Raw genomic sequence first — 15,463 nt, 5'->3', positions numbered from 1 at the left:
TATTCATCTTTGCATACCTTTTTGTTCCCATATTTTTCAGGCCTACAGGTGAAACTCAGGCTGCTGAGGTCAACTGTGGTGATATCAACAGAGTGAAACTGTCCGTTTCAGAAAACACTAGCAAGAATCTTAGCTTGTAGACATAATTACAACTTCAGTACAAAGTTCATAGCTTTTTCTTCTAATGTAAGCAAACAGGGTTTTTGAATTCAGAGAGAAAAGGCCAGGATTTTCAGATATGTATGATGGTTTTCACTGCATACTTTTCAGTTTGTGTACAAAGACCTTTTGCTATTAATGCTAACAGGAGCCCATCATTCTTTCTCAGCATGACAGATCTTACTGCATTTGAAGGTGCTCCATTTTCATCAGAGGAACAGCTCCCACTGTGCTGCAGGAAGTCATGCAGGTGTGCACCCTGCTTTTCCTTGCTTAGGCCTTTCTAAAGCAGCAAAACAAAAGGCACACAGACCCAGAAAAGCACCCGAGCCAGCTGCCCTGCCTGACACACTGCTGATCTTAAGGCTTTATCAGTGAATCAATGTCGCTGCTTTGAAGCTGTAGCCTGAACAGAGTGTGCTACTTAGCAGTTCTGGCAGCTCACTTGGAAATAATTCGGTTCATAATTTTTAAAAAAGTGATTAAAAAATTGTATGCCTTGGGAAATACAGCCACAGAGAAAATGCATGGGAGACCTTCAAGTTAAACACGTTTCAGTGGAAACTCTGCCTGCTGCCCTCCTACATGCAGGAGAGTCTGTGCACACTTAAACCACAATAAAAGGATGCCACAGCACTACCTTTACTGCTCAGTAGCAGGTGGATTGAGAAGGTGGTAAACTCATGCTAGATAAAGCTCAATCTGTGTTACAGCGAGCAGATTTTTTCCAAATAAAATAATCTGAATTACCCCGGGTGAATTCAGCCACTGGCCCTGGCCTTCCCACTGCAGAGATAAAACAGCAGCTACACAGCCTCCATCTAAACTCAAAATACCTGATTTAGAGTGTTTCTGCTGTTCAAGCTGTGGGTGAGCAGGGAAAGCTCAGCAGGGTCTCTCATCCCTTGTAGCACTCTTCAAGAGCTCTTGTTCTACAGCTTTGCTTTGAGGCAGTAAGAACACCAGAACTGAGCCTATTTTTCCCTTTCTGTCAGCGAGGATAACGAAAAAAGGCTCAGGAAATTCTGGAGGCCAAGATAGAGAGACAAAATGCTGAGAAGAAAAAGGACACTTTAAAAAAACAAAACCCAAACCCCTTTTCTCTGCCCTCTCTCACTTTGGTAACACCTCTCCTGCCCCCATTACCAGTCCCCACATCGGCTTTTCTTTTCTAACTAAATGAGTCCGGAGCTGACTTGGAAAGAAAGCCAGCAACTATGACACAGAGAAGTTTCTTACTGGTTTGTGTGATGAAGTAGGAGCCTGTTTGGCCAGTCAGTGGTTTAACTTAATTTATTTTAATGAATTATCCATGAGGTGGGATACACAGAAGTGCCATGTCAGCATAGTCTGAGGTCATCACAAACATCATCAGACAAGCTTTGAAATTAGTTCTAAGTGGCAGTACTTCATGTGGAGTCTAAGAAAATGTATATAAGCACCAGCCAAAATAATCATCTTCTCCCCTGCAGATGCGCACTAGTACCTGCCTGATGCCACGAGGAGGGCCAGCATGGCATCCCACCACACTGTATGGAAACCAGTCACAAGGAAAATTATAAACTGAGATTTTTTTTTAATTCATAAAAATATTGAAAGTGTGAACTGTGACATATGCAGCTCAAATGATCTGCTTAAGAAATACATTAATATTTTCACAGTGGAAGAGCTTCATAATCTCTTGAAGATTGGATCTTTTTCCCATAAAAATTCATCATATAGAACTATTTTATGAGAAATATTAGTTAACAGATTGTAAATATCAAAATTCAGATCATTAATGAGGCCCACATAATACAATTATAGCATTGAGAACTGCTCTGAAAATTCAAAGGGTCTCACCCATAATGCTGTCAGCTAAATCCAGAAACTGAAACAGTTTAATTTGCCAGTAGTTCTGTAACATTTCTCGCAGCAATGAGATTTGCTTGACAAGACCCTTTGCCTGGAATATACGTTTGATGTCTGAGACGAGCCTGACATTTCCACTTCCTATTTAATTTTTAAGTAACTTCTGCTTTAAAGTTCTGAGCCCAAGTTTCCTGCCCCAAGTAAACCAGATCTCTTCATTTTTTACTTTCATTTTCCACTTCTGCTTTTCTTTGCCAGTAATATCACTTGTAGCTGAGGCCCAGTGGCAAATGGCTTCCTAACCCTACAGTTTCCACATTTTCTGTAGAATTGATCATCACTACTTCTTCTATGTCTGAATAAAATAAACTTCAAGGTTATACATTAAAATCTTCTAAAAACAGTGCCATGTCTGCTCTCCTGGAGTGAGAGTGAACCCCTGGTTTCAGTGCTGGAGACAAGCAAGCATCTCACACAGCTTCTGGATGAAGAAATTAACTCAGTGATTAATACACTGTAAGAAAGACAGAGCTTGAGTGAAATTTGACTTTGCAATATCACAGAATAGAAACCAAAGTCCTTTTCCAAGTCTCAGTGCTACCGACATTCAGAGCACTACTGAAGACAGCAATAGGGCAAGAGGCTTCTCCTTCCATTTTCTCTCAAACCTACAACTATTTGGGAGGGAAAAAGAGACTTCATACCAATTGCACATATTTCCTCATCAGGATCAGGTAAAAGTCTAGCACAGCAAGGAAGCTGCGAGACACGGCTGCCCTGGGAAGCCCCAGGAAAGAAAGGGCACTACAATAAGAACCATTAACAGAGAGCACTAAATAATTTTTATATAAACATATTTTAATTATAATCTATGCAGAAATCATATCTACGCATATAAATATGTAACTATGTATATTAAACTGCAGCAGGAAAAGAACATTTACATCAGAAGGTGATCTCCAGTCCTGGCAGAGCTCTGTCAAGAACTTCTAATAAATATACTTTAGTCATGCTAAGAGGTAATGTTTTACAAAAATAAATCTATTTTAATCATGCAACTTGGCATGTCCCTCTCCTGTGCAATGGCTGAAGTATCTGTAACAAGGGGGATTTGTTGGGTTTTTTTATGAGGATTCAGAATATGAGCATGCTGCTTATTCATGCAGTAGCTCACAAAACTCTTCCTTCTGTAGGGAATGGGATGTGCCTTTGCAGCCATGCTCAGGCATTCATTTGACTGTTGTGTGTGTTATGACTTGAAAGTAAAACCTAGCCCACCATTTATACCTTCCAAGAGTCCGGATCTTAGAGCTAAGCCCACAGCTTCTCACTCCATCTCATGTCCACTCACTTCCATCATGGCACATTACAAGGCACATACTCACCACATGCTTTTTTAATCTTTAGTCCCCAATGAATTAATTCCTATTGAAGATTTTTTTAAAGTGAAAACCCCAATGAGTAGTGTTAAGAAGTAACATTAAACAGAAGCCTACAAGCAGTTCTTGGTGTTCAACCAAAATCAATTGTTGACTGAGCCTGATTCTTCACTTTGAGGGGAACTGTTATTAAAAGGAAATGCCAAGAAAATATTCTTTTCCCCTCAGTTCCTAGACAAGATTAACTGTATTCTGCTTCAGAAATAAGATTCTAAAAAAGAAAAAATTCCCCATTAAACTACAAGCCATTTGAAGAGTTCTTTTTTTCCCCCAGTGTGTTAATCAGACACTTCAAGTTCTCTGTGACCCTGAAGAGAGGAGAACATTTCTTTCAGCCTCACTGCTGTGTTTTTCCGACTGCACTCCCAGATCTGTGCTCCCAGCAGCAATCCAGGCACAGCTGGCTGGGTTGGTACAATCTGGAAGCTTGTTGCAATAACACACAGAACAAAAAACACAAGGAAGAGCCTGGCAGCTGTATAAAACTCCCTCTGAGCTCCAGTCTCCACAGAAGTTCACCAGCCCCAGCAATCAGCATGACCAGCCAGTCTCAGGGAATCCAGCAGCTTTTGCAGGCAGAAAAACGTGCCAAGGACAAACTGGAGGAAGCCAAAAAAAGTAAGTAGCTGGCCTGGTTTTACTGTACTTCTCAAATGCAAGCCCTTCAGAATTACAGTAGCTCACAGAAAAAGATTACTTCATCTGTGTACATGTACTAGTGCTGCGCCTTGACTGCAGCCAGGCATTTACTCAAACGTGAACATTCAGAGTTTGCTTAGAATCCCATGTGCTTGTGTGTACATGTACATGTGCCTTACTACATTAAAAAAGATTTTCTTTGTTATATTCATCCTGTCAGCTGCATTTGTTCTTCCTTCATCTCAATGCCAATAATGTCATTACTGCCTTGCTATTTAAACTAAAATCCTGTGTGCCTTTGGCTGCCAGTTCTGGAGGACCAGACTCCAAACTCTTTATTTTTCTTTATAGGTCTTGCTAAAATTTTTCAGTGTTCCTCTTTACTTACAAAATTCAGTAACTTGTCTCCTAGTTGAAGCTGGGCTTCAAGAATGTATATGAAAACTAAGGGGAGACTTTGGGACAGTGATCAAAATCAGGTAAAATCTCGAGCACTCTCAGTACTGTAATAGATCATTCACAGAAGTTTTATTACATGGTACAAGTAATTATTCTCCTGAGTGCAGGTAACAACCACGTGAGTCATTGACCTGCACTAGCCCTGAAACATTAGTACTGTTTTCTGGAGTGATCTTGCTTTAGAAACCAGCAGCAGGAAATAACGCTGTGCTGCAGAATGCGAAGAAAATGCACGACAATGATGTCATGTGGAGCAAGAGTGTGATTAAAGGAATATATTTTGTTTTCCAGGGAGGAATGGAAGCTAAACAGAGTAATTTGTGTAGTTTCCATATTCCTTCTACACATGAATCAGCATTGTTGTGTGCTCATTAATTTTTATCAATTTGTACAGCAGCACACAAAAATAAGTAGAAAGGCAAGTCCCCTCCCTAAGCACCCAGCCACTGCCTGTGCCTTGCAGACACAACAGAGATTAAAACAAATCCCCTCACCTTCATAAAACAGAACTCTCTCAGGCAGAAACTTGAAAGCAATGGATAGTTAAGTATCCATTTCTTGGATACCTCTTATACGGCCAAACCAGGAGCTCTGGGAGGTTTTCCCTTCTCATGCAGGGCAGAGGAAACACACTGCTCCTCCTACCCAGAGAGCACATGATCCAGAAAGGCATAGCCCCAGTGGAGGGAGAGGGAGTTTGGCCTGAACACAGACTGCAGAATCAGGCCTTTAACTGTGATATCTTGAAGTGAATTACCCTTTACTTTTGGGTTTAGAGGGGGTTTTTTTCCTTTAATTTCATTTGGGTTTGTTTTTAAAACCAGAAGAGTCACTTTAGCTTTTCCTTTAACAGGCAGTTAAAAGGAAGCTTCATAAATTAAGGAACTCCAAAACTGAAAAGAATCATTATAGCATAAAAGTGATGACCAAAGCTGAATGTCTTGCAGAATCCAGACACAGTTATGGATGCATTTACTCTACTCTGCAAAAGACACACTCCCTTGTCAGCACCTCATCCTCACTTGGAGTGCTTGTGATAAGCACAAGGTTTCATACAGATAAAGTATCTTCAGAGCCCTCTGAGTCAGAAACTTGAATTAAACCCCTACCAATGCTTACCTCAACACTAACACACTGGTAGGAGTTATTAACCAGCTACAGAAAAACAGCTATTAAGAATTTTGCTATCAGTAAAATTATTTATAGTGAAAATAAATCATCACTATGGCTTTCTTTTCTACTACTTTTAAGGCCAGAATTTTCTTGTATTTACAAAAATTATTAAGGAAAATTAAAATATCAATTCACAAATTTAAACATAAGAAAACAACTCAATGACTGTGAGGGAGGAACAGGCTGCCCAGAGGCTGGGGAATCTCCATTCTCAGACGTTCAAAACCCACTGGATATGGCCTCAATCAAGCTGCCATTGCTCCCATCAGGGAGTGTATCCCATAGGATCCTTCCAGCCTCAGCAGTTCAGTGTGATCCGATGAAAAACCTCAAGAATTTCAGAAAGATTTTATTCCTAGGTAGAGCATATCAAGGGCAAACAAATAAATAAATCCACCCTGGATTTTGTGCTAAACCACGCACTATAGGTAATCTCTACAACCATTATATTCAACATTGCAAGAATTGCAGTGAAGCTACAAAATAAAGTTTAAAATTTCCATGTTGTCCCTAATTTCAGTATTTTTTATAGCAATGTCACTACACCACCTTAGGTAACTGACTATGCCAGCATAATTTAAAATACTGTGGGACAAGGACAAAAGGGATTCTTTGAGAGGCAAATCTGGCTATGCTAAATTGGGATTACTTCAGCAGTCTCTTCCCCACATTGATTCTGCAGTTAGATCAAAACAAAGGACTGCAGAGTTTGAGCATAAAAGTGAAGCCAAAAGGAAATGTATGAAATGCAACAGATCTGTGCAGTGCGATTGGTTGACCTGTGCACACACGGCTGGGTGAAACACGGGAGGACGTGCTACCTCACCCCCGAACAGCCAGCTCAGATCCACCCAGGACCAGTGTGGATCAGCAGCTGCTGCTCAGGGCCTGTTCTCTGCAGGTCTGGGCTGCCAGGGAAAGCACTGAACCCTTCCAGCCGTGCCACTGCTGCCCCAGCCCTATGACCTCCTTCGTCACCGCAAACAGGAACTGCACACCACCACTGTGCCCGAGTCTGGCTGCTGTGCTAAGACGGGGACATCAGCTGGCAGGCTGTTCACGAGACACACCCAGAAAAGGCATTTGCAAGGAAATGTGACTAGCAGAACTCCCTGATGCAAAGCCTTCGGTGTTTACAGTTGATACTCACATAACCAATCAAAATGTAGTGTGAACACGCATAATATTGTATATAAACAGGTAATGGGCCGAGGTTTTGCTGACATATGTGCAGTTCATAATGCAAAAGCCACTTTAAATAACTGAAAAAAATTAGCAAATTAAATTGATACACACAAAACAAAGCAAAAATAGAGTGCTAAAGCTCCTCTGTACATGCTTTTTCATACTTCTTGCTCAATACCCTTTATCCTGGCATGATGTCATTAGCTGATATCATTTATACCTGAAAAATTATTAGTAGTTTAATTAATTAATTAGTAAATGCACATGTGCAAGGCTGAAATTATTAAATTTATTAAACACAAGCCAAACCAGTCTGCAATCCTTTGGCCTTTTGAGCATGGTGCTGCTTTATCTATCATTTTTACTTTAAGCACAATTTGGATCCTGGAAATAACCAAGCATTAGCAGTGCCAAGACATCAATTCCTGAAAATCCTTTTGGGTAAAACAAGGGGAACAAATGTGTTGTGAACACTGGGCTTAGCAAAACTTGTTCTCGTATAGATTTTTATGTCTTCCCTTGAATTTCTCATGCCTAATAAAAAGAAAACTCAGATGAAAGATAATAGGAATCATATTAAAACAAAATTAATCAAAATAAGATATTGTAAACAGAATTATATCCATGGAACTCTCTTGGATAATATCCAAGACATATTTTATCTACTGAGAAAGCTGTACATAATGCTTAGCTGCCTCTATTCTATTAAAAGTACAAAATAGTTTTCTCAGAATGCACATCCCCAAATCCCATTTTCCAGGCAATTTAGCAAAGACAACTGTTCTATTTTAAGAAAACATGATTAATTTTTGGCAACTTCTTCAAATGACTTGATTTCTATGCAGAAATTCAGCCTAGATGATATGTTTGAAAACCAACCCCCATTTTAGCATTGCAGTTTTGGAAAGTAAGATAACTTAGTGTTTGAACAAATTAGAATGCAACATTTTTGCCTCCTACTGTCTTTCTTGCAAGATCTAAAAAACTCGAACAACCTAAAAGACACCAGTTCTTGTGGATCTAACCAGAGCAAGGTGTTTCATTAACATCATAGAAATACCTAGAAAGAAGAATATAGCCTTCCTCCATGCTAATAACACCTTCCCATGTTGGGCAAGAAAATCCCATACAGGACTGGCTAGTCACAGCAAGCTTTTTAGGATTGGGCCAGTTTAACACAATGCCTAAGAATTTTTTTATAGGCTGTGGACAAGGAAATCATGCATAGCACAGCTGCTTTGCTGCTGCCCATATTCAAGTCAGGAAAGAGGGACAGAGGGCCAGCAGCAAACCTGGTCCCCACAGCATGACCTTTGCGGCAAAAATCTCTTCAAACTTGGGGCTTTCTGCACCTCACCTCTATGATCCTGGAGGAAATGTCATTGGGCCAGGCTGGTTTGCCCATCCTCCTGTATTTCTTGCCCTCTTTTTGCACGATTTTGGCTGAATTTCAGTGTCTTCCACCCTTCAGTGTGTCAGGGTTGATTTCAGCCTGGCTGTGCTCTGCAGAGAGCCCAACCCAGCAGATCAGTAAGGCTTTGAAAAGGCAGTCCTGTATTGCACAGCTATGGTAGCAGACAAGTGGTTAACAACAGACTGATTAATTAATTTTGGTTTGTCGCTAGTGGAACAGCAGGTTAAGCTCTAGTTTGTGCTTAACTTAATCAGGTGCAGCATATGCACCATCGCATATGTTGGCAGTTGCCGATTCTGTCCACAATGTTGTTGAACTAGCAGTAATTTACTCACAGCTTTTCCACTTAATTAAATAGGAAGCAGCAGGTTCCTGCTGTACCAATTCTTAAGGCATCATGGAAAAATGAAATGGCTGCCACCCTACGGTGACACCCTATGTATTGTGCTTACTCCAGAGCACTGTCAAGAGCTGACACGTATGTATGTATGTACTCCTCGGTTCACTATCTACATTGTCAGAGGCAAGGGAACTGTTGTTTTACAGTAAATCTCTTTCCATTTTGTACATTTTAAATGGATATATTTATCTATCTGGTGGCCAAATATGCAACATATTTACTACAGATGGCCCCCCAGATGGAATTTGAAATTAAAATCCCACTGATTTTGAAATAATTTAATTTGCTATAGAGATACAGTTCCTCAGCTGGTGAAATTGGCAAAGCTTCATCGTAGTCACTCCCCCCGACTGCCAGCTCCAGAGAATCACCCCCCGGCTCCACTCCTACAGAGTGGAAACTCTACAAAAGGCTGATCAGCTCCAAATTTGGAAAGGAGAATAAGGGAAACTTCAAAATACAGACCTAAACCTGGTTCCAAATTTTGTTGTCCAGACTTAACGTCAGGCTCTTACACAGATCTGTCAGTTCACTCATCCTGGTCCCAATACTTCATACAGTGAGTGGTAGAAGCTGGGAGAAATCAGCCTTTATCAAAGAAATACAAACTGGAAAAGTACCCACTAGGTTTTAAACAGCCTCTCTCCCCTTTATGCATAAGCACAGTAGCTCAGTGGCAGAAGGACTCTGAGAAATATAATTTACCACACAAGAGAGCCCTGCACTGATAGACTGGGGGTCAGTAAAGCTATCTAGTTCCCCAGCAGGCTGCTCCTTCCTGTAAAAAGCCTGTATACAGTGCCACCCCCGAGGTTCCACAATAAGCACACCCACAAAAGCCAACAGTCTAGGAATCAAGACTTAAAAGGTAATCCACATTTCATGCATCTCTCTGCTTCTACTCACCCATCTGCAGATAATTATTTTGGAAGGAGCCATCAACTGGTGAAGTCATTTCCTGCTGAATCAGGTATTTTGCGCAGGCTTTTGCAGAATCTCAGATGTATTAGAACAAACAGTCTTCCTCCCAAGCTTCAGCTTCCTCATTGTGCCATGCTCAGTGGGAGCAAGTTGTTATATGATACACCTGATAAGGCTTCAGAAGCCCAGCTCTGGTGTAACCAATCCAGTGGAACGGCTCGGAGGAAACAAATCAGAAATATTTATGTTCCTCTTCCTAGCTGAGGCAGAGAATGTTCCCTAGGATTTCAGGAAAGCAGAAAAGGTATCTTTTGTCTTCTGTGCTTGAATTGAAAGCTCAAAAAAAAAAAAAATACAAAGGTTCTTATTGCTCAGTGATGTTAAATAGGTTGTTACAGTAAGTAAATAAATCAATGTGCCACATGAGATCAAGATGGCTCATTCAGCTGCCTAGGCCGCCACTCTCTCATTCTTGTGATATCCTAATTTAAGCAACTAAGCAGTTTTTCAGCCACTGAAGATACTGCTCCTGTTAAGAAAGGGAGCAAGCTTATTCCCCCCCCCCTAAAATTCTAGCTGTGCAGCAGAAAGAGACCCCAAAAATCAGCACCAGCCCAGGTGTCTCAAGTATAACATATCAAATTCCATACAAGAGGTTTACAGTTAGAAAATTACTTTTTCCTCACAAGGTAGTGTAGCAGAATCCTGAGGAGATCCATGCAACTTTACTGACTTTATAAACGACAGAGAAGCCCATGGGGGTTTTATGACATGCTCACCAGCTCCTTCATGTAAAACCTTAAACATCACATTTCCATCAAACCATTTACTCTTATACTTTACATGACAACCCAACTAGATCCAGAAAGTACCTTATGCCCAGTCCTGAAATTACTTATGTGCTCTTGATTTGACAAGCCCATAGTGTTTTACCTAAAACAAAGTAACTATTCACAGCAAACAAAATTAGGTATGTAAACAAGCCTGGTGAGGAGGAAGACTCTGGTTTCCACTTCACCCTAAAATGTCGCCTTACAGACCACCTTCTAGTTTAAAATGAAAAGAAAAAAAAAATTTAATCCCTTTCATAGTTTCTGTGCACTGGCAGAGAATGCCATTGACCTCCTCCTCTTAATCACTCACCTCTGCATTTAACAAAGGTTAGTGGAAAAGGGTGGGGGAAGAGAAGGACAAAGCCTGAAAGTTGCAACTCAGTTTGGTAGTGGTTAAGACATATCTTGCAGTATTTTGGAAATCTGCCAGCTCTAAGCAGAATCCAGTTGGTGTGGGATGAAGGGATTCTGGCAACCAATCAATACAGGAAATCTTACAGAATAACGTCTTTTCCCATCCATGACAACTAAAATCTGTTATCTGGCTGCTACTATTGCTGATGAAGAAAAGATAGATATTTATTTAAACACCAATCTGTGATTAGAAAAAAAGCATTTGTGTTGTGAGAAGACGTGTAGTTGCAAAAAAACTTCTGTTCTCAGCAAACCAAGAAGCTCTTCAGTTGTTGTGTGCTTCTGCACAGGAAGTTGGTCTCAGAAGATGGGTACTTGCATGACTGGCTAGCAGTCAGAAAGTATTCTAATTAAATCACTTTGTCTTTTCTGACCATTCTTGTGCAAATAAATCTGATGGACAAGACTTTCAGCAAAGTCAGTGTTCTACTCTGCCAGCTAAACACCTCCTATTTAGAGAGATTCATCTTTGGGGATACAGTGATGGTATGAAATAAGTGCCTCTTTCTTGCCCCTCTAGGAAAGGGTAAAAGGCTGAAGCAGGCCAAGGAAGAAGCCACAGCCGAGATAGACCACTACAGACTACAGAGGGAGAAGGAATTTAGAAACAAGGAAACAAGTGTAAGTTAGAAACCTGCATATGTTCTTTTCTTGTACCGATCTGCTCAATGGTAAACCAAATTGCTTCCAACAGTATTACATGGAGACTCCTGCAAACCAGTGTGGTCATACTGATTAAACACAGGGATTCCATCTAAAGTGTGTATATGCTTCATTTGGACTTTTTCACAGGCTTTGAATGCATTTGTAGAACAAATTGTGGACTTTCACCACTAAAATTGTCCAGATTGCATGTTTGGTTCATGCTTATGCTTTGAAGACATATGTCCCTTAAGGAAAATTACTTTTGGGTCCTCTTTCTACAACCACAGACAGACCTACTTCCTGTCCTGAAACTGGGGGATTCAGTAAAGTGGATGTGTCAGTAAAAGCAAAGGTTTAAAATGTTTCTTTCCATTTCTGTTCCACTTCAGCTGTCTCTTTTAATTACATACAAGACTGCATCCTTTATCAACTGAAATCACCAAAACCTTAAGAGTTTTTCACTATGTTTCTATAGTAAAAGTGATCTGACAGGTATTTTCATATCTGAATAAAGCTGTTTTATACATTTATGGCATCTTGCATTTTTCCCTAGCATTTCCATCAAAGTTCACAAACCATTCCCTTTTTACCTGATGACCTTTCTCTTACATTTTTGGTCTTGTTTTTTCCCCCAGCTTGTATCATGCAAAGGCAAGGAAAGTACTTGTGAAAAACAGCCACAAAAAGAAAAAAAAGCCTAAGAGGTCAAATAAAATCTGTTTTACAAATCTGTCATTTCAGTCACACTTCCTATAAAACATTTTCCAGCAGGGATCACAACCCTTAAGAACATCTGTACACACAAAGTCTCTACCATACCCTGCCAGCCCCCAGACACACTGTCACACAGGCAGGCCAGGTAGAACAGTCTCAAATGTACAATTTCAGATGTTTACTGACACCAAAATAAAGTAACACCTCTAAAATTTGTTCATCTTCTCAGTCAAGCCAGACTTCTTGTTCTAGGTCTTGATAGCAGAAAAGATGTTGCTTTGTTTTGAACTCAATTTTTTCATCACAAGCAAAATTAAAGCTGCAGGAAAGGCCACTGTTTGTCTACTGAACATTTCACCTGAGCAGGACAGAGCACATATTGCTCCTTGAATGACAGGGCGTTGTACAAGATCATTGCAGTCCTCCTCCATGTTCCCTGACCCATTATGTCAAACATTTATCTACCCAGACAAATGCCATCATTATTAACCTGTGTCTGCTAGGCAGTCAGGAGCTTCAGCAGAGCCAGTGCAGAGGGAACTCTGATGCCCGGATCAGTTTACTTTCCCAGGTATTTGGACACAGGTATTTTTAATTCTTTGTCACAGTCTCCTTTAAAGCCATTCTTCTTCTTACTTTGTGTTGCTTGTATCCAAACTGGAGCAAATTTTCTCATACTATGAGATGCTTCATATCCATCCAGAATTAACAACAGCAACAGAAAAATAACGATAGAGGTCAGAATGATAATATGCAAAATATTTTTTCAAAACATGCAAAATTTTTAGCCTGGATCTCAAACAAATTTTGCTAAAGTTCATGGGGTTTTCACTCTGGAGATGTGCAGCCTAGTTCTGAATTTTGTGGTTTCTGAGCCAATGTAGTATTTTAGCAGCTTTGAAATTACACTAGTGCAAAACCTGTATGGGCAAAATAAGGGACAGACCTTCAAGGTCAGCAGAAATCATAAACTAAGCAGAGCATTGCCTTCATTCTGCAAGAAAAAGGTCTTCAAATTCAGAAGCAGAAAAAGAGGGAAAAACACATAGAGTAAGAATTTACTATCTCAAGTTACAATATTAGCATGAGCTGAGAGAGCAGGTCTGTGGAGGCTCTTCTTAAAATTATAATACTTTTCTTGAGACATTTCAAAAGTATTTAGTAGCTGGATAACATGCAACCATCTGGGATCTCTAGAAAGTTCTTTTCCCCAGTGGAAAAAATCAGCTCCATAAATTCAGTCTAAGCTGTACAACCTTTCCCACACATGACCCTTGCAACTTGTCTAAAAGATAAAATAAAGTGTCAGCTAAAAATATCTATTATGGAAAACTATAATCTTTTCCCAATACTTAGTATTATGTCTACAACCGACATTTCTTCCAAATTGAAAAGTGTTTTACGTGTGGATTATGGACAAATGCCTCACTACATTGACAGGTACTGGTAAATGCAACAGGGTAAGTGGCTTGTGCAAAAGATGCTTTTCCTTCTTCTAAGGACTAAGTTGGGCTAAAACTAGATGGAAAATAGAGTTAATGACTCCTCCCCTGTTTCTGGTCATGCTGTAGGTACCCCACTAATATATCACAGGTTAGCTCCACCTGCTAGTCCACCCCAGAGAACCACGGCAGGAACAAAAACAATATGTTACTTATTCCTTTCTTATTCTGCCAGCATGCAGAAATGTCTTCTTCTCTCCACATGGAATTCTTTAGCTGGAAACCAATTTCTCTGCTGGTATCTGAAGGACTTTTCCATAAGGGAAGAATTCAAGGGATGTTGGGGCAGTGAGGGAGGAGGGAGCAAAGTCACAGATTTGGAACGTGTGCATCTGTTTATAACATAACCTTGCTAAAATGTTCAGTGAGTCTAGAGTCAATTAAATTCTAAGCGAATGTCCTGATATTAACTGTGCCAGAAGCTGTCTGGTATTTCGCCAGATAAGAAAATGTAACATTAAAAGACCTTGTCTGAGGCCTGTTGAGGGTTATACATCACTAACTGCTGAAGACATTTCAAGTACTCTGAAACTGTAATTATGCATTTTCAGGAAGGTTTTTCCATGTTTGGTCCTTAGCTGCACTCACAGGCATTCTCAGTGAGGCCAAATGAAGCACACGGTGATAGAACTTAGCTGACTAGTCATTAAAATAGAAAACAAATTAAAATGAGACATATAAAAGACAAAACACACACATTTTCCCTCAGGGAGCTGGGAAACTTTCATTGCATGGGGAGATTCCCATTGCTAATGAGCATATGAGAGTTGCTTTTAGTCCTGTTTTTATGCACACAGCTCAACCCAGATCATACCCTTACTGTTCGGAAGCTCTGTGGTGTGTTTGTGTTATGCTTGTGCTACACGATGAAGAAAAGTACAATAAACATGGTCATATATAGCCTCTCATTTTGCTCAGAGGTCTTCTGCTTTTTCAGGTAATGGGCTCCCAAGGTAACTTCTCTGCCAAAATAGAAGAGCAAACAACAGAAGCCATCCGAAACCTCACAAGCAGCTACCACAGGAACATGGAGAGCATGATGAAAAAGCTCTTGAGCACAATATGTGACATCAGCCCTGAAATTCACCCAAACTTCAGACCTGTGGTTTAAGATTCAATGATGTGCTGTGTTCGTAAAAAGTAGCCTTCTTTCTTCATAGGCATAAATACTTCCTCATGTATTGTTTCTATATGTGTGAGAAAAAAAGAGCACGAAAGCCAAAAGCACACCATTCCACACAGGCTTTTGATGTGACAGGAATTATCCAGGATATCACAAGCATTTGTTGGAATATTGTTTCCTGTAGCTAAGCCCCTGTCATTTAGACAGGGGCAAATCAACAACAGCAGAATAAATGATTCTTTGACACTAGCAGGTTTTCAGTGGGAGTCTTTGTTCCTTTTGTCTTCTAAAATGTTCTGTACTTGGATGTTACGTTGCATAAAGTCTGTTTATCCCAATCTTTACTGTACTTCAAGTTACATGAAATAGAATATCACAAAAACTTAGAATAGAACATTTCTGCTTTCCCTGTGATACATGGAGTGGTCAGGTTATGAACCACACAGGAACCCTGTAGATTTTGGTCAAAAATGTAAGTCAAAACATTTTCAATTTTTCTATGGTAATTTAAAGCAAAATATAGTTAACTTGTACAAAATTATGCTTAAAAGCCATACTCAAAGTATTGTCCTAATATTTAACTACACCACAA

General features: G+C 40.0%; 1 protein-coding gene across 1 annotated transcript; it reads left to right on the top strand.

The window, feature by feature from the left end:
* The first annotated feature begins 3,798 nt into the window (after window positions 1-3,798).
* On the top strand, window positions 3,799-15,120 carry ATP6V1G3 (ATPase H+ transporting V1 subunit G3). The gene is made up of 3 exons (XM_042029926.1): window positions 3,799-4,067; window positions 11,408-11,508; window positions 14,686-15,120. The coding sequence occupies exons 1-3, from the start codon at window positions 3,986-3,988 to the stop codon at window positions 14,857-14,859; spliced, it is 357 nt and encodes a 118-aa protein (XP_041885860.1). The 5' UTR covers window positions 3,799-3,985; the 3' UTR covers window positions 14,860-15,120.
* The last annotated feature ends 343 nt before the right edge of the window (window positions 15,121-15,463 follow it).

This window comes from Corvus kubaryi, unplaced genomic scaffold, assembly GCF_017639235.1.
Source record: "Corvus kubaryi isolate FWS band 111438036 unplaced genomic scaffold, C.kubaryi_AGA036_p1.0 37334, whole genome shotgun sequence".
NCBI lineage: Eukaryota > Metazoa > Chordata > Aves > Passeriformes > Corvidae > Corvus > Corvus kubaryi.
Note: the sequence above shows the minus strand (reverse complement) of the source record. Positions and strands in the feature narration are given on the sequence as shown.

Excerpts from the sequence above, each read along its gene's own strand:
- ATP6V1G3 (XM_042029926.1), top strand. The coding sequence starts at position 3,986 with ATGACCAGCCAGTCTCAGGGAATCCAGCAGCTTTTGCAGGCAGAAAAA. Across the intron at positions 4,068-11,407 it reads ACTGGAGGAAGCCAAAAAAA|GAAAGGGTAAAAGGCTGAAG; the intron begins GTAAGTAGCTGG and ends TTGCCCCTCTAG. Across the intron at positions 11,509-14,685 it reads TTAGAAACAAGGAAACAAGT|GTAATGGGCTCCCAAGGTAA; the intron begins GTAAGTTAGAAA and ends CTGCTTTTTCAG.